The sequence below is a fragment of the Lolium perenne genome, chromosome 6, assembly GCF_019359855.2.
Source record: "Lolium perenne isolate Kyuss_39 chromosome 6, Kyuss_2.0, whole genome shotgun sequence".
Taxonomy (NCBI): domain Eukaryota; kingdom Viridiplantae; phylum Streptophyta; class Magnoliopsida; order Poales; family Poaceae; genus Lolium; species Lolium perenne.
The window spans coordinates 211,332,636-211,350,074 of NC_067249.2; the positions used below are offsets into that span (position 1 = coordinate 211,332,636).

The 17,439-nt window shown below is 43.1% G+C and overlaps 1 protein-coding gene across 1 annotated transcript; it reads left to right on the forward strand.

Moving 5' to 3' along the window:
* Nucleotides 1–9,387: 9,387 nt before the first annotated feature.
* LOC127306210 (microtubule-associated protein 70-2) lies at nt 9,388–16,599 on the forward strand. Its single transcript, XM_051336836.2, has 11 exons — nt 9,388–9,746; nt 9,878–9,963; nt 12,451–12,516; nt 12,594–12,764; nt 12,922–13,092; nt 13,193–13,348; nt 13,453–13,599; nt 13,698–13,769; nt 13,870–14,400; nt 14,480–14,667; nt 16,204–16,599. The coding sequence occupies exons 1-11, from the start codon at nt 9,587–9,589 to the stop codon at nt 16,241–16,243; spliced, it is 1,788 nt and encodes a 595-aa protein (XP_051192796.1). The 5' UTR covers nt 9,388–9,586; the 3' UTR covers nt 16,244–16,599.
* Nucleotides 16,600–17,439: the final 840 nt, after the last annotated feature.

A 17,439-nucleotide genomic window follows, 5' to 3' on the forward strand; every position in this document is an offset into this window, starting at 1 on the left:
CCACACAAAATGAAAATAAAATGGGAGCCGCTCTTTGAAGGTTTGTCTGGCAAGGGGGTTAGAGTACCCGCTACCAGTCGTTGACAACAACAAACACCTCTCAAAATATTACTTTTATTCTCTTTATATGATTTCAAAACTGAAAAAGCTCTAGCACATGATTTAATCCCTGCTTCCCTCTGCGAAGGGCCTGTCTTTTACTTTATGTTGAGTCAGTAAACCTATTTCCCTCCATCTCAACCAAGCATTTGAGTAGTTGTGATCAAACCATTATATTGTGATTTGCTTCATCATGTCTTTTACTTTTCCTTGTTTAGTACAAGTTTTATCTGAATGAATATAGCTTTGCAAGTTATCAATGATTATGAGGAGACTATTATGATTGAGTATGCAAGTTGTGCAATATAAATTTTAACATGAGAGCATTGTTCGATAGATAAGAATAACCTGTTAATTGTTCTCTGACCAAGAACGAAGTTTGCCATCACCAACTATGATTTCTTATGCACCTTTATTGTGATTACCTTATACTTGTCTCAAGTTGAGTTATATGAGGAAGTTGTTTACTAAAATGTCTTGTGTGAATGAATATGATGCTTCTTGTCCGTATTTTATTTATCGACTCTTCACTCCATAAACATGTGGTCCTGTTTACCGAGTTCAGTTTCGCTTGGGGACAAGCGAAGTCTAAGCTTGGGGGGAGTTGATACGTCCAATTTGCATCACTATTTTATATCATAATTTGCTGTTATTCATTGATATATTTCATATTTGGACATAATACTTATGTTATTTTATCTATTTTGCATGTTTCATGATTATTGGAGGATCGAGCACCGGAGCCAGGATTCTGCTGGAAATAGCACCGTCAGAACGCAATATTTCGGAAGATCAACTGTGGAAGGAAATTATACCAAAAATCCTATTTTTCCAGATGACGAAGGAAGCCAGAAGGGGGAGCCGAGGGGACTCAAGGTGGGCCCAGACCATAAGCCGGCGCGGCCTATGGCCTGGCCGCGCCACCTGGTGAGGAGGGTGGCCCACAGCCCCTCTCGCCTCCTTTTCTTTGCGAAATCCTTCGTCCCGAAGACCGAAGCCACAGAGGGTACCTCGCGAAGAGTTACAGCCGCCTCTGCGGGGCGGAGAACACCAGAGAGAAAAGAGCTCTCCGGCGGCTGAAATCCGCCGGGGAAATTCCCTCCCGGAGGGGGAAATCGACGCTATCGTCACCGTCATCGAGCTGGACATCATCTCCATCACCATCATCATCATCTCCACCATCATCACCGCCGTCTCCACCGCTGGACATCGTCACCGCCGTAGCAATTTGGGTTTGATCTTGATTGTTTGATAGGGGAAACTCTCCCGGTATTGATTTCTACTTGTTATTGATGCTATTGAGTGAAACCATTGGACCAAGGTTTATGTTCAGATTGTTATTCATCATCATATCACCTCTGATCATGTTCCATATGATGTCTCGTGAGTAGTTCGTTTAGTTCTTGAGGACATGGGTGAAGTCTAAATGTTAGTAGTGAATTATGGTTGAGTAATATTCAATGTTATGATATTTAAGTTGTGGTGTTATTCTTCTAGTGGTGTCATGTGAACGTCGACTACATGACACTTCACCTTTATGGGCCTAGGGGAATGCATCTTGTACTCGTTTGCCAATTGCGGGGTTGCCGGAGTGACAGAAACCTAAACCCCCGTTGGTATATCGATGCAGGAGGGATAGCAGGATCTCAGAGTTTAAGGCTGTGGTTAGATTTATTCTTAATTACTTTCTTGTAGTTGCGGATGCTTGCAAGGGGTATAATCACAAGTATGTATTAGTCCTAGGAAGGGCGGTACATTAGCACAGGTTCACCCACACAACACTTATCAAAACAATGAAGATTAATTAGCCATATGTAGCGAAAGCACTAGACTAAAATCCCGTGTGTCCTCGAGAACGTTTGGTCATTATAAGTAAGCAACCCGGCTTGTCCTTTGTGCTAAAAAGGATTGGGCCACTCGCTGCAATTGTTACTCTCGCACTTTACTTACTCGTACTTTATTCGCTTGTTATATCAAAACCCCCTGAATACTTGTCAGTGAGCATTTACAGTGAATCCTTCATCAAAACTGCTTGTCAACACCTTCTGCTCCTCGTTGGGATCGACATTCTTACTTATCGAAGATACTACGATACACCCCCTATACTTGTGGGTCATCAATATGAAAGATCTGGGAGAAGCTGATGTGATTCTGAACATCAAGCTGATTAAGAACGAGAGTGGGATTACTCTAACGCAATCCCATTATGTTGAGAAGATTTTGAGTCGGTTCGGCTATATTGATAGCAAGTCTTCTCCAACACCTTATGATCCCAGTGTGACACTACGCAAGAACCGGAGGATTGCCATAGATCAATTGAGATATTCTCAGATCGTTGGCTCACTCATGTACTTAGCGAGCGCGACTAGACCCGACATCTCTTTTGCTGTTAGCAAGTTGAGTAGGTTCATGTCAAACCCGGGTACTGATCATTGGCATGCACTTGATAGGGTTATGCGCTACCTATGTGGTACAATGAGTTATGGGATTCACTATTCAGGGCACCCAGCTGTGCTTGAAGGATATAGTGATTCGAATTGGATCTCAGATGTAGCTGATCTGTATGCCACAAGTGGGTATGTATTTACCTTTGGAGGTGGCGCAGTATCATGGAGATCTTGCAAGCAAACCATATTGACGAGGTCAACTATGGAAGCAGAACTTACTGCTTTAGACACAACCACTGTTGAATCAGAATGGTTGCGTGAGCTCTTGATGGACTTGCCTGTGGTTGAAAAACCTGTTCCAGCAATCCTTTTGAATTGTGACAATCAAACTGTAATTGTCAAAGTGAACAATTCTAAGGATAACGCGAAGTCATCAAGACACGTCAAGAGACGTTTGAAGTCTGTCAGGAAATTGCGAAACTCCGGAGTAATAACTGTTACATATATTCAAACAGACAAAAACCTGGCAGATCCCTTTACAAAGGGACTATCACGTAATGTGATAGAAAGTGCATCGAGGGAGATGGGTTTGAAACCCGTTGATGTTACACCATAGTGGTAACCCAACCTTTGTGATCGGAGATCCCGTGAATTAGGACCTGGGAAGAACAAACTAGTGGTTTAATTGAGGAGAGTATTATGTAACCCTCTCTATGTGAAGATGCACAACTCTCAATTGCTGTAAGGCAGGTTGGCAACAAGCCTTAATGTGTTTATGTTGGCTATATTAGCAAAGATGCTGTCCTACAGAGCATTCTTGAAATAACACACCTATATGAGTCCGATTGTTAAACGTCGCAATCTATGAGATTTTGGGTGATCTCTAGTAAACTCATGAAGAGACCACGAAGTATGACGCATATGCTTCACCCGCGGGGTAGGCTACTGGCAGCCATGTACTGGTCATGACTTTGAGTGAAACCCTGTTCACGCAAAACTTGCAATTCAAGACTTAGTCCATTGTTCAAGTGTGAATGGATGTAGCTTAAGATTCTAGGCGGAAGTTCAACTTAACAGTCTCCGCTGAAACACTGGTATATAAACAAGCAGCGAGTATTGGTAAATCTCTAAATGGGGATTTGAGATCTGGTGGGGGATTGTTGAAATATTGGACCTACACTTAGTGGCCCATACTAGATTTCAGATTTTCCTATAAATCTCAAAACCCACATGGTGGAAGCCTTGTGAGTTTGAGCCCAAGTTGGTGGCAGCTCACTAGGGAGTGGCAAGAGGTGGGAAGTTTAGTCCCACATGGAAAGTTGGGAGGAAGTTAGACCACCTTATAAGGAGGGTTGTTCCACCACTAGTAAGTGAGTGAGAATAGGAGTGCTACACGCGCGCGCTCCTCCTCCTCCTCGCTCGACACGACAAGACACGACACGACACGTCACGACGCGCGCGCCGCGCTCGTGGTGAATGGATTGAGCCTCGAGCCGAGACTTTCCTTACTTTTTGCAGCTCAGGAAAACGAACAGAGTCCTAGACGGACGCGTCGCAGTTAGTCGGTTCGAGAGGGCGAATTAGGTTTTTGGGAAGCGCTCTGCGCGACTGCTCAAGCTCTTCATCACGGGTCGCCTTCCGTCCAAGTCGGGCGGTGCTGCCTACCGTCGTCTTCAACGCCGTCTACTTCGACCCGTCGTTCCCGTCGTCAACAACGTTGTCATCAACAACGTTCACGCTGCGACATCATCTCGCTACACCTCCACCGCCACCTCCACTAGATCGGCACGTGCGACATATCTCGATCTGTTTAGCGATGGATCTTTGTCACCGTTCTTATTCTTGCTACTCATGTTGATTAATGCATCTAGTATGTTTGAGTTTCACATGTTACTAGATGCTGCCATCATGTTTTATATTCTGAAATTAATCATGAAAATTGTGCCTAATTATCCAACATTAAGACAGTAGTAACATTATTCAAGTATGTCCTATTAAAAATTTTCATCAAAACTTTATAATGTAATATGACAGCGAAAAGACAGAGCGCACATGGGCTGACAGAAGGTCCTCATATTCTGTATTCTCACATCATGCTATGCTTTCAACATTTCCCATAGAATTACATGACGAAAGCTAGTATTTGCTTAATCAAGGGGCTTATATTCTTATGTGTTTTCATGTTCTCACCAAACCTGAAAGCAATGAAGTATTAGTATACTCAATTTTATTTCCATCTAAACAAAACCACGGGAACCACAGAAGGCACATAAAGCAATCATCCAAATTGGCATTCATTAGATGTATAAGGAACAGGATCAAAATTGGAAATTGTTGGAGAAACTGGATCCTCACCATGTCATCGCGCAGGCAACGCACCACCTGGTGCTGAGCCAGGGCATCGCGTTCGGAGGGGCACCGGCAGCTACTGGAGCGGAGATCTAGCACCTTCCCGATGGCGTTGTGGAGAAGACGACTCAGCACCAACCGGAGAGGGATCCCGGCGCTGCGGAGCTGACTCACACATTCCCGCACCGCCAGCGGACAAGAAGTCAAGATCGGCATCGCGCGCGCATGCAGGCGAGCGATCGAGCCAGTCGGCGTCAGGCACAGCGCGGCTGGCTGTACCGCTTTCGTACGGACCTGGACCGAGCTAGCACATGCACGGTATATAACACCGTCGGCGGCGGCGACACCCGTGTAAATGCGGCGGGGCTAGCTGGACCACGTCGTACGTCTGCGCGCCGGCCGCGGCGAGCCCGGTATATATCGGCCGTTACGTGCGACGTACGAGGAACGGATCGCCGGCGAGGGTCCCGGCCGCGCGTACGTTCGACGGTTCGAGATTACGGCGTCGAGACATTTGAGGTTTTGTTAGTTCTAGGGCAAACAGGAGGGAGGGATCTAGCTATCAGAGCACAGTGCCCCCTGTCGCGTCGCGTCCCTCTCCCTCCCTCCAATTCCAGCCCGACCTGTTGACGGATCGAATCGAACCGATGGTCCATGCGATCGCCTCTGCTACTAACTCGGCTGCCCTGCTGCCATTAGGTTCTCGATCTCTACTTTGATCGATCTTGGCGTGGCGTGCGCGCGTGATGGAGCTTGATGAACGTACGATACGCATCGTGTCGGTTGATATGTGGTAGTAAAGCATTTTACTTTTGGGCGGCGATCGCTGACGCGCGGTTTAGCTTGGGTTGGAGGAACCCTTTTGCTCACGTGCTCGTGCTGGCCTAGCTAGCTAGCAGCTTTTTCTCTCTTCTCTCGCACGGGAGACCGAGACGCTTTCAGCATCCTATGATGGTCAGGCCCCTCTCGCCCTCAAGTTTTTCAAGGCGCGCGCGGTGTAATCTGGAACCAACTTAATTCTTAGTTAGTTAGATGAGGCCACTTAATTTTATGTGTAATTGGAAAAAATGTGCAATTGCATACTTATGTACTTGTGTTTAATTGTCAAAATCTAGATGTCCTGTAGTTGATGTAGAGCCAATTTAATTCTCGGTCGACCTAAAACACAAGCAAAAACCTTTTATATAAAAACTGTTTTGCTAATTCTTAGGCAACTGAGAGCCTCGATTCTCAGTTAGCTCGTAGACCATAAGATTGCACCGTGATTCATGCTGCATGAGTGTAGTATTTGAGATTTGCCTATTTATAAATGGATTGCAACTAAGAAAAAAAACTCTTTGGACTTCCGTGGTAGTCATGAGTTAGATGAGGTCACTTAATTTTATGTGTAATTGGAAAATAATGTGCCATTGCAATACTTATGTACCTGTGTGTAGTTGTCAAAATCTAGCGGTCCTATAGGCCATCTAGAGCTAACTTAATTCTCGGTAGACTGCGAACCGATTTTCACTCAACTCGTAGACCATAAGATTATATTGCACCGTGAATCCCTCTTGCCCTCAAGCTTTTCATGGCGCCAACTTAATTCTTAGTTAGTTAGATGAGGCCACTTAATTTTACGTGTAATTGGAAAATAATATGCAATTGCAATACTTATTTACTTGTGTTAATTGTCAAAATCTAGATGTCCTGTAGTTGATCTAGAGCCAATTTAATTCTCGGTCGACCTAAAACAAGCAAAAACCTTTTATATAAAAACTGTTTTGCTAATTCTTAGGCAACAGAGAGCCTCGATTCTCAGTCATCTCGTAGACCATAAGATTGCACCGTGATTCATGCTGCATGAGTGTAGTATTTGAGATTTGCCTATTTATAAATGGATTGCAACTAAGAAAAAAACTCTTTAGACTTTCGTGCTAGTCATGAGTTGGGACGTGGGTTACAACTGAGAAAAATGCTATGACCCCGTTGGTTGTAGCGCTAGTTTTTTTTTTCTCTCGATAATGGGTGATTTATTACTCAAATAATATTACACCCGGCCTCTTCATGAGTGTAGTTTTTTTTGTAGTGCTAGTCATAGGTTGCAACATGTATTTTATTGCAAACAACATTTAATGACATCATCTGATTGGCGAGTAATTTTCGATCGACCGATAATTAGTGACATCATTTCTTTTAAATATCCGCCTCCGCTTTTAAGTTGGTTTGACATAACTTTATTTTCTAAGGTTATTTCCCCTTTTAACTCTTACACAAGTAGCCATGATGGCAATATAATTGATCCACAGTGGAAAGCAGCACATCAGCTTTCATCAGACGGTACTTAACTGACGAACGACAAATCTTGATCGAGTGCGCCATCGCACTTCTGCCTTTGACCTAATAATTCTAGCTAGCCCGGCTATGTAATGTAACGTGTCTTGCGGCGCACACAATCGTCCATCGATCAGTACGTGGCCAGGCATGCACCGACAGCAACACGCACCCGCACGGCCAAAAACGTACGCCACAGTGCACGTCGCTTCCGTCGCACGTACGTACATACATTTGTCGATCTTCGCCGGCCGGCCGTTCCTTTCGAAACCATCAACCGCCGTACGTGACACCAACGCTTGTTTCGATCGTCCCGCGTGATGAAAGGCTTAGCTGAAAGGGACTACTCGGTGCTGCACCCACCGGCAAAGCGAGATGCGCGATAGAAATGGCGCCTCCTTCGTCTCTGCAAAAGAGCCTTCATAAATGGGGTTTGAAATTTGAATAGTGGCCTGCTGTCGTACGTACGAGTATCTACCAGATGTTGCCTTGCAAAGTGCAAGTTCGACCTAATTCTAGCTAGTAGCCCACATCAACGGCCATTTTCATGCGTGATCAGGGAAGACCGAGGAACAGTAATCCCACGTACATGGCGCCGATGATGCTGACATTATATTACGTTAGGTAGCTGCCGACGGGTTATGGAGATCAACAGAAAGTGAAATGTATATATGGGTCCGTCCCCAAACTATCTAGATGGTGCCAAATTAGTCCTAATAATAATGACTCTATAAAGTGCAAACTTGGGTCTCAAAGTATTTTAATCATTTCGGTGGGTCTTAAGTAGCATGATTCATATATATATGACAAGCAACGAAGACACGTCACACGTGGATGCAATTTTCACACAAGTATTTGATTAATTGCTTATTTTCTTCTTCGATGTACCAGTATCGATGATACTGTGCTTCTTTTGAAAGATCAAGGATGCCGAGGAGCATGCGGGTTTGATCGGTGTCGTCCCTAAACTCGCCTCCTTCGCCACATACCTCTACCACGGGACATGCGCCGGTTTAGGGAGTTGCAAGCATGGTTGCTAGGTTCGGGTGGGAGGAGATTGCGGTGCTTCCACATGACGGGTTCGCAAAGAGTGGGGAAGGCTCAAGGACCCTTATGCAATAGGCTCACATGTGAGTGGTAACGATGATCACATCGGTCGAATGTTTACAAGAGCCCTTTTGCGGATACCATATATCAATCGAACAATATTCAATCCAGCACATGAGTAGGCGAAAGGAGACCCGGGTGAATTATGATCCACGTTGGATGGCGCGTGAGACCTCTGGAAACATAAATCTACACTTGTAACGAATAAATTCGGATGTATACGATATCAATCACTACAACAGATATGACATTTTATGATGCTCATTCTGTGACGATACAGTGAAAAAACGTCAGGGAATAGTCAATTTTTCACAAACTGTGACTTTTTTTGACTGAATCGTCATGGAATGAGCGTCATAGAATGTCAAATATGTTGTAGTGAATTGTGCTACTTAAGTGGGAGTAACATGAGTATTAAATCACACATACCAAGATGTTTTGGTGACATGTCATGATAATAATGAAGAAAGAAAGTGGGGCGATAACTAGCTATGTTACCATAACATCACATATTCCAAGATAAGATGAGTCGTCTAGAACATAATTAGTTACACAATGCATTAAACCACATCTAACTTACTACCCACTATAAAGGTAGTAACACAAAGTAGTAACATGGGCATGATACTACTCTATGTTATTTCCCACTATGACTAGTCTATTTTTTTATCTGATTTACGACATTCAATGAAAAGAGTGAAATGGTAAAAAGTGGCAAACCTTTCATCAAATGGGACGTAATCTAGATAAAATCCGCTAAGTGGGGCCAACTTTTGTAAAAAATGTAATGATAGGGGTATAAATTGGAGTTCACTCTTTTGTAGAACTTTTTTTTGAAAACTCTTTTGTAAAACTAGGACTAACATTTCAAAACCTCGATACTTTTGAGACCTTTGATTCACTCATCAAATAAAACCTACATTAGGTACCAGAAAGAAAGCATGGAATTAGTCCTCTCAAAAAGGGTCATTTGGAAGCTGTGAATAAACGAACCAGCCTTGATTACCTTGATTAGCTCGTTGTTGGTTACACATTAGATTTAAGCTAATCACTGCCCAAAGCCGACGCTTTAAAATGCCCCAAAACGCCCCTCCCTCACCTTCCGGTTTTCAAACACCACTGTCGCGAGCACAACACTACGCGAAGCCAAAGCAAAGCAAAGCAAAGCAGAGCGGAGCGCCGGACCCCAGAAGCAACAACCGGAGCCCGACGCCGCGGCTAGGGTTTCCCCTAGACCCTGCATTGCGGAGGCGCCGGCGCGCGCGGCGAATTCCGGGGGTGCCCTCGCTTGATTTGAGCAGTGGACGGTGGCGCCGGGGCTCAGATCTGAGATGGCCGACGGCGAGGAGGGGAATGCGTCGGCGCACAAGGGCTCCTCGCGCCGCCGGGGCGCGGCGCAGGTGGCCCTGGACGCCGACGAGCTCCTCACGCTCATGCACGGCTCGGATCCCGTCAAGGTGGAGCTCAACCGGCTCGAGAACGAAGTGAGGGGTGAGTTGTTCATTCCTGCCTCGCACTCGCAGCGTAGCTACGGGATTCTCCTCTGTATCTGGTGGATTTTCGCTTCCCTTTTTTTTTCGAGTCTCAGAGCGCAATGTTTGGTGCTTTTCCCGTGGTTCCAGATAAGGATAGGGAGCTGGGCGAGGCGCAGGTGGAGATAAAGGCGCTGCGCCTGTCGGAGAGGGCGCGGGAGAAAGCCGTCGAGGAGGTAATCACCGAGCGTGCTGCGGATTTGCGTATTAAGCGTCTTCTGTTCTGTTTTGGATCATCATTCCGCTTGATTTCGAGCTTGGAGTAGTGTCGGTGCAAGAGAAATTGATACTCCCCAAGTTTGGACGGGTTGGGGAAAGTTTGCCCCATAGAGGGAGCAAGATAGATGTCTTCCTGTTTTTTGGCCGTGCATATTGTTTTGTTGGATTCATGGATTCAGAGCGGGTTGTGTTTCTCCTTCCTTTGCTGTATACTGAAAGTTCAGCATGACCTCACTGTTTTACTCAAAATGTATTTGGTTAGCCCTTGTGTGTTTTTTCTTGTTTGGGCTGACATGATGCTTCTGATATGGTTTCATTTTTTCCATCTTATACCCTTGTTGTTTGTTCATAGGCAGAGAGTACTAATTAGTCTTGGTGTTAAGACCATTAATGTTTGACCATGGAATCTCCATTTTTGCTCTAGTTTTCCCCCCAAATGTTTAGCTATGCAACTTGAGAAAAATGTGTCGGGCTGGCAGGACGGTGAGAACTAATTAAAGCTGCCCTAATCGTAGTTCATAGAATTGATATACTTTTACACGTGCTAATGTCTATGGCAGTCAAATCACTTTGGGCGCTAAATATTTTCATGTTCAGTCCCTGCTGACTTATTTGGCATGTAATCATGCAACTCTAGTTTGCATATTAATTGCGTCTGCACTATTCAGTTCAGATTTCTCAATATACCCAAGGGATGAATATATTACGCACTTTAATCTTAGTTTGACGAGCAAGTTGTAGTAGCAAACACATGGAGGTATCAAGGTTAATCCCTTTCCTTGATTTTCAGGTTTCCTTAGTTGCTGCCATAAGACAAAATATCTTGTCAATGGGAATATAACGTTACCTTGTTATTGCCATAATGTTAGAGCAAAGTTTGTCCAAGAACGCATGTTTTGTACAGCTACAGAAAAATTTCACATTCTAGTTTGTGCTTGACAAAAATACACATACTACAATATTCTAAAAAGCCACACGAATGTTGAATCCTGTCAACTACAGTGGAGTCTGACATGTTGGACCTACTTGTTCGCCGAATTGGCATGCAAGTTTGGTAAGATGTGTAGCTTTTTTAGTCTTTAAGATATAGCCTTTGGAAAACAGGGTCGTCGACATAAATTTAATTGGAAACATGGTAAAGGAAGAATTGCTAACTATTTGTGTTTTAAGATTTGATTGAAAAGCTAAATCATGGTACATGATTCCATCTAAATAATGACTAAATTATATGTTGCCGGTTATGTTTTACATATTTTAATTCTGGAAGATGTCTAGATACATATTATAAATAAATACTTTTTGGAAGGAAATAAATAGTTTTCTTTTGCTTTATTTTATTTCAGTTAACTTTGAAAACTCGCACACATTTTATCATACATAGAATAGAAGTATATCCCTGCAAAAAAAAAAACTATAGAGGTATATAACTACAGTAATTTTGGCTGCTGGCTTGGGGCTCCCACATTGCAAATACACCTGTCAGATTCCATCTTATAAAGAGAATTGTGGGGTGTATTAAAAAATTATGTCAAATTTCTGTGATGTGTAATCATCCAATTTTTATTTGGAAACATGTGTAGCTTTGTGGAATTTGCTTGTTCTTGTAACAACCCCAATTCTTTCTTTTTTCGCTTTCGAAGTCAGTTTGTAGGTTTCGTAACCAACTGAATGTAGCTCCTGGAAAAGTGAGTGACCCAAGTTGTGATGTTGGCCCAAATACAGAGCCTTTTGTCTGATCTTTTTTCATCTGGACACTGATTGATCTTTAGTTCATCTCTAGTCCCTTTGTTTGTTTTCACGATGTTTCTGGCCTTTTGCCCTGTTAGTGCTATATAGTCTCTTGCCCTGTATTTGATCATGTGAGTCTCACTGTTTTTTCATAAGTGAAGTAATTGTGCATGCTAAAAAAAGAAATTTGCATCCAATTTTCTAAGGTTAGCATCTTTGTCACTTAAGGTGATTGTGCCATTCTGTACGAGATACTTAGCTATGGGCAATGCGTGACATGTTGAGTAATGCTTGTTTGGCTTGGACTTTACATATACTTCTTGTTTATCAAATAAAAGTATGTATGCTCTTTTTTAATTGGTTAGGAGGCTATCTCCGTGATTACTTTTGTCTCTTGCTAGGATGGAAACGTCCGTCTCAAGGACATTTTAACCCAGTACTTTAATTATTGAGGTTTGTTAAGATGACCTGAGACCCATACCAGGACTAGCATTAATGCGTTATGTTTCTTGTGAAGTTAGCTACAGCTATAGGTGTACAGTATGCATAGTTGCCGGTGTTCTAACGAAAACTGGGATGTTCCCTGCTATGAAATAAGGAAAAACCAAGAAAACATAATTCAAGTGTTTAATTATTGGTGCTTCTTTATCGATTTTTTTATTGGTGCTTGTTCTCCATTTTTAAGAAGATGCTGATTTGTTATCTTGTGATGGTAGCTCACTGCTGAATTGGAGAAGCTGGATGAGAAGCTCAAGTTGACAGAGTCTCTCCTTGATAGCAAAGTACATTTCATACATTTTCTTTAGTTGCACCCTCCCTCTTGAGTGCTCTCTGCTAAATATTCATTTTATTTGTGCAGAATCTAGAACTCAAGAAGACAAACGATGAGAAAAAAGCTGCTATGGCGGCCCAGTTTGCAGCAGAAGCAACACTGCGAAGAGTCCATGCAGCCCAAAAGGATGATGATATGCCGCCTATTGAAGCCATTCTTGCACCACTTGAAGCTGAGCTAAAGCTTGCTCGGCAAGAGGTAGTACTATGTTATCCACCTCTCATCTCTCATTGTTCACGTGATTAGTGTCATATTTTCTCACACTTTGCACCAACCATATCCACTGATCCAAATCCTTATGTGTACTGGATGCATGTTTAGTATAATTGATAAAAGTATAACTTGGTTATTTCAGATTGCAAAGCTCCAAGAGGACAACAGAGCATTAGATCGTTTGACAAAACAAAAGGAGGCAGCTCTGCTAGAAGCAGAAAGGACTGTACAAACTGCATTAGCAAAAGCTGCTATGGTTGATGACATGCAAAACAAGAACCAAGATCTGATGAAGCAAATTGAGATCTGCCAGGTATAAGGAAACATCTTTTATTTTCCAAGGTTGTTGGGAGAAATAACTCTGCCAAGTTATTCCAGTATAGCTGCTAAGTGGTTTTCAATCCTGATCGCAGGAAGAAAATAAGATCTTGGATAGGTTGCACCGCCAAAAAGTTGCGGAAGTAGAAAAGCTTAGTCAAACAGTCAGAGAGCTTGAGGAAGCTGTCCTTGCTGGTGGTGCAGCTGCTAATGCTGTTAGAGATTACCAGCGGAAAGTCCAGGAAATGAATGTAACATGCTACCCTTTAACTGTTGCATATTCTTCAAATCTTCATTGGTTTATGCAAAAAAAAAAAAAAACTGATCCGTGCTATTTTTGATCATGACACACTAGGAAGAAAGAAAAGTTCTGGACCGTGAACTTGCTCGGACAAAAGTTACGGCAAACAGGGTTGCTGTTGTAGTTGCAAATGAGTGGAAAGATGGTAATGACAAAGTAATGCCCGTTAAACAGTGGCTTGAAGAGCGCAGATTCCTGCAGGTAAGATTATTAAAGTTTCTTTGTTTCTTGAGGCACACCTGCAGTTGTGTATTCTCTTCCTTTATTCAAGTTTTATGCAACGAAAATTATCTCTACAGGGTGAGATGCAGCAACTACGTGACAAACTTGCTATTGCAGAGCGAGCTGCTCGATCAGAAGCTCAAGTAAAGGTGAAGATGGCTGTTATGTTCAATTTTGAGCTAAGCTTATAAGACACCTATATATATCTATTAATTGTGAAAAGAGTTCTCATACGTTTTTTCTACTCAGGAAAAGTATCAGTGGCGACTAAAAGTTCTAGAAGATGGACTGAGGGGGCCACCAAGTGGTTCTAGTCGTCCTCCTACAGAAGGAAAGAGTTTAAGCAATGGATCCTCCCGTCGGCTATCACTGGGTGGAACTGATAATATGTCCAAAGTCTCCCCGACTGGTTTGTTAGCAAGGAGATCTCCATCCTTCAATTCAAGATCCTCTCTTTCTACTGGTAGCAGCTTGGTCCTCAAGCATGCAAAAGGAACTTCAAGGTCATTTGATGGTGGTACGAGGTCTTTAGACCGGGGAAAAGTGCTTGTGAATGGACCTCATTTACTCAATAGATCTACAGATGCTGTTACAGATTGTGAGACTACTGAAAACTGGAAGGCTAGTGCAGAAGAGAAAAGTACTGAAACCACAAATAGTGACTCAACTGATATGGTATCTGGTGTACTGTATGACATGCTGCAGAAGGAGGTGGTTTCGTTGAGAAAGACATGCCACGAGAGAGACCAAAGTCTAAAGGACAAGGATGATGCAATTGAGGTATGATCTTGGAGTTTCTAATTAATCTATTTTGAGGGGATGCCATGTACTATGCTTTTGCTTACCGTCTTATTTACAGATGTTAGCGAAGAAAGTAGATACACTAACCAAAGCCATGGAAGTGGAAGCTAAAAAGATGAGGCGAGAGGTAGCTGCTATGGAGAAAGAAGTTTCTGCTATTCGCCTTGAGAAGGAACAAGAGAACAAGGCCAAGCGGCTTGGGAGTTTGAGAGGACCTGGCAACGCTTCTCAGGCACTTCCAGCAAGGTACGCCTCTATGAATACCTTACATTTGAATTTGATATGTCAGCAGACTCACAGACTATAAATTTTATTTAAACTTCAAGTGTGTCATATGCACTACAGTTCCAAGTACTCATAACTTCAATTACACATCATATTTCTATCGCCAGCGCTGCTTAATGACTTTTAGCTGGCTGACTACCTCAAGTCAGCTAATGGGCTGTCTGGCTTGTGGGACCACCTTAGTCTAGGATGGTTGGTTCATCAAAGGATCATAAAATCTCATGATTTTTTTTGTGAGAACCCTTAATATTTCTAAAATACTCGTCCTATTCCTTAACAAAACAAGTTATAGCTTAATTTGAGGTGCAGTTCACCTGCATGGTTTCTAAAGAAAAAAATAGTGAGTTAGGTTCAGAGTTTTGGTCGGATGTTCCATTTGCCTCCTCAAATAAAACCTTTCAAAATAATTTAGGTGGCTTGAGAGTTGCCTTTCTCAGGCTCACCAAATTATGCCCCATTTGGTCATTTGTTTGCCAATGAACTAGAAATGTTGAACACTGACCCTCTTAGTCCTGGCAACATCATTTCTGTAAATATTTGTTGTTAGCAGGCATTATCTGACACAAAAATAACATTGCGGCATGTTTTTTTTTGACAATCAATACCACATATATTCATAGTAATAAATAGTACATGGTAGAGATACATGAACTGACTCCAACGATTACAAAATAAAGTCTAAAAGATAGTAAAAAATCTTCAAGGTCTTTAATTTCTTTCTTCTTCCAGAACACAATCTTGTACTCTTCTGAAGGCAGCCAAAAATAGATAACGAACCATAGACCTGTAGATACCGACGAAAGTTCTCCCATAATTTTTTGAGCCGCAATGCCAACGCTGAAGCAGTCATACAACATCGGCAAGAGTACCAACACCAGTATATCAGGGAATAATAACCAACTAGCTTTGTCGTCGTCGATGGAGAGCCGAGAGTACGAATCACCATTGTTGAGGATGTAGCAGCCGTGACAAAAACTGCGAGGATAATCCTCCTCGCGGCAACAACGACAAAAGATCCAAAATCGATCTGGCGAAGAAGATCTCGTCGCCGAACGAAAGGCCGAAGATCACTTATTGCAGACGATGCCATCTCCATTGAGGGGAAACCAACAAGAAGATGGCTACCAAAATCCTAACATAATCTAATGAAAACAATACTTTTATTCGAAACTCCACGCATAGATCGGGTTCCCCACTCCTCCTGACGCCGGCGAAGCCGACCGGAGGAGGGGGAACCAATCTATGGAGGAGGATGAACTGGAGGCAGCTAGGGTTAGGGCGGCGGCTGAGAGGAGAGAAGACTCGTTAACATTACGGCATGTTTGTAAGTAGTGTTTCTGAGTAAAGTTTCAGTATTAAGTTTAAATAATAAATACCAAAACTTAACCAAGAAGTACAGTTTTTCCAAATATTGCTTGGGTACAACACTGACGTATTTTCTAGTGTGACGCAATATTATATTTGTATTTCACCTTCCATTCTGTTGCTTTGTTGCAGAAATGCACCGCGTGGTGGGTTGACGCGCAACATCCAATAACCCAGGTCTAACACCAGGCAGCATGATATTCTTTGATAGGTTCCGTTTCCCTTTGTGCTTTCCCCCCTTTCCACCCCTATTAATTTTTGTGATTGAGATAGCACAGATGACCCTCTGATACCTAGATTGGGGAAAGAGTAGGATCGCATCTGACACGACTTGCTGTAATGTAGTGGAAGGTAGCCCTTCGGTAAGGTTTAACCTTGCGGCACGCTCTCATTTTGTTAAGGGGGGGTGCACGTTGTGGTTGTATAGGCTGGAAGATCACGCGTCTTCTAAACTATAATTTAGCTAGTGTGGTTGATTTTGTTTGTCCGAGTTGTGTTTGTGAATATCATTGTATCCTACTGTGGCCACCTATTTTTGTACCATTCGTTTGTTGTCGCTGGGTTTTCCCTTGCTGGTGCTAGAACTAGTTTCTTGGCTTTGGGATATCCTTTCGGAGCACTTGTTCTAGTCTCGAGCTGAATCAGAATGGAAGGGTTCTAACACGACGTGATCTATGTTTTGCTTTCAATGGTACTGTTGGTAATTTTCTGCACCGATCTCCAGCTTGTGTGTATTGTGTAGTGTCTGTACTGTGGCATGAGTATCTCTCTGTACTGTCATGGCAACCCAGCATCTCTGGAGCCTGGACGGGTTTGCTTTCAACGATGGTTCTCCAACGGCTCTGTAATTGGTCAAGTCAATGGTCCAGCCAGTGAGACTCGATTGGGCAAGGATTAGAGCATCCCTAAATGCCAATGTTCCAGTAATGATATGATCAACAATGCATGTATACTCCCTGCACCTCGCCTTCAGCAGGCCTCTGTTTTTGCCACGAGCTGTTGTACCAGTTCCAGTAACAGACTTTGCAATGCCCAAAGCACCGTCAGCATTAATCTTGCTTCCACTTCTCACACACTACAGTCCTTTCGAGTGCTGAGCATCACCATCCTAATCCCGCAGATCAGCCAAATGGTTCCATCTACGAGCTCAAGTGATCTCATCACTTCATCTACGAGCTCAGTCACCTTCCTAGGCTGCTACTGAGTATCACCATGCTTTTAGCTGTTCCTAATCCCCCAAATCAACCACATGGCTGATATTGCAGCCCTTACTGTTAAATAGTCTGTATATCTAGCTGTATATGTATTGTGTATTTGTATGTATGTCGGTTGTACAGGGTGTTGTACACCGACCCATCTTTGTAAGCC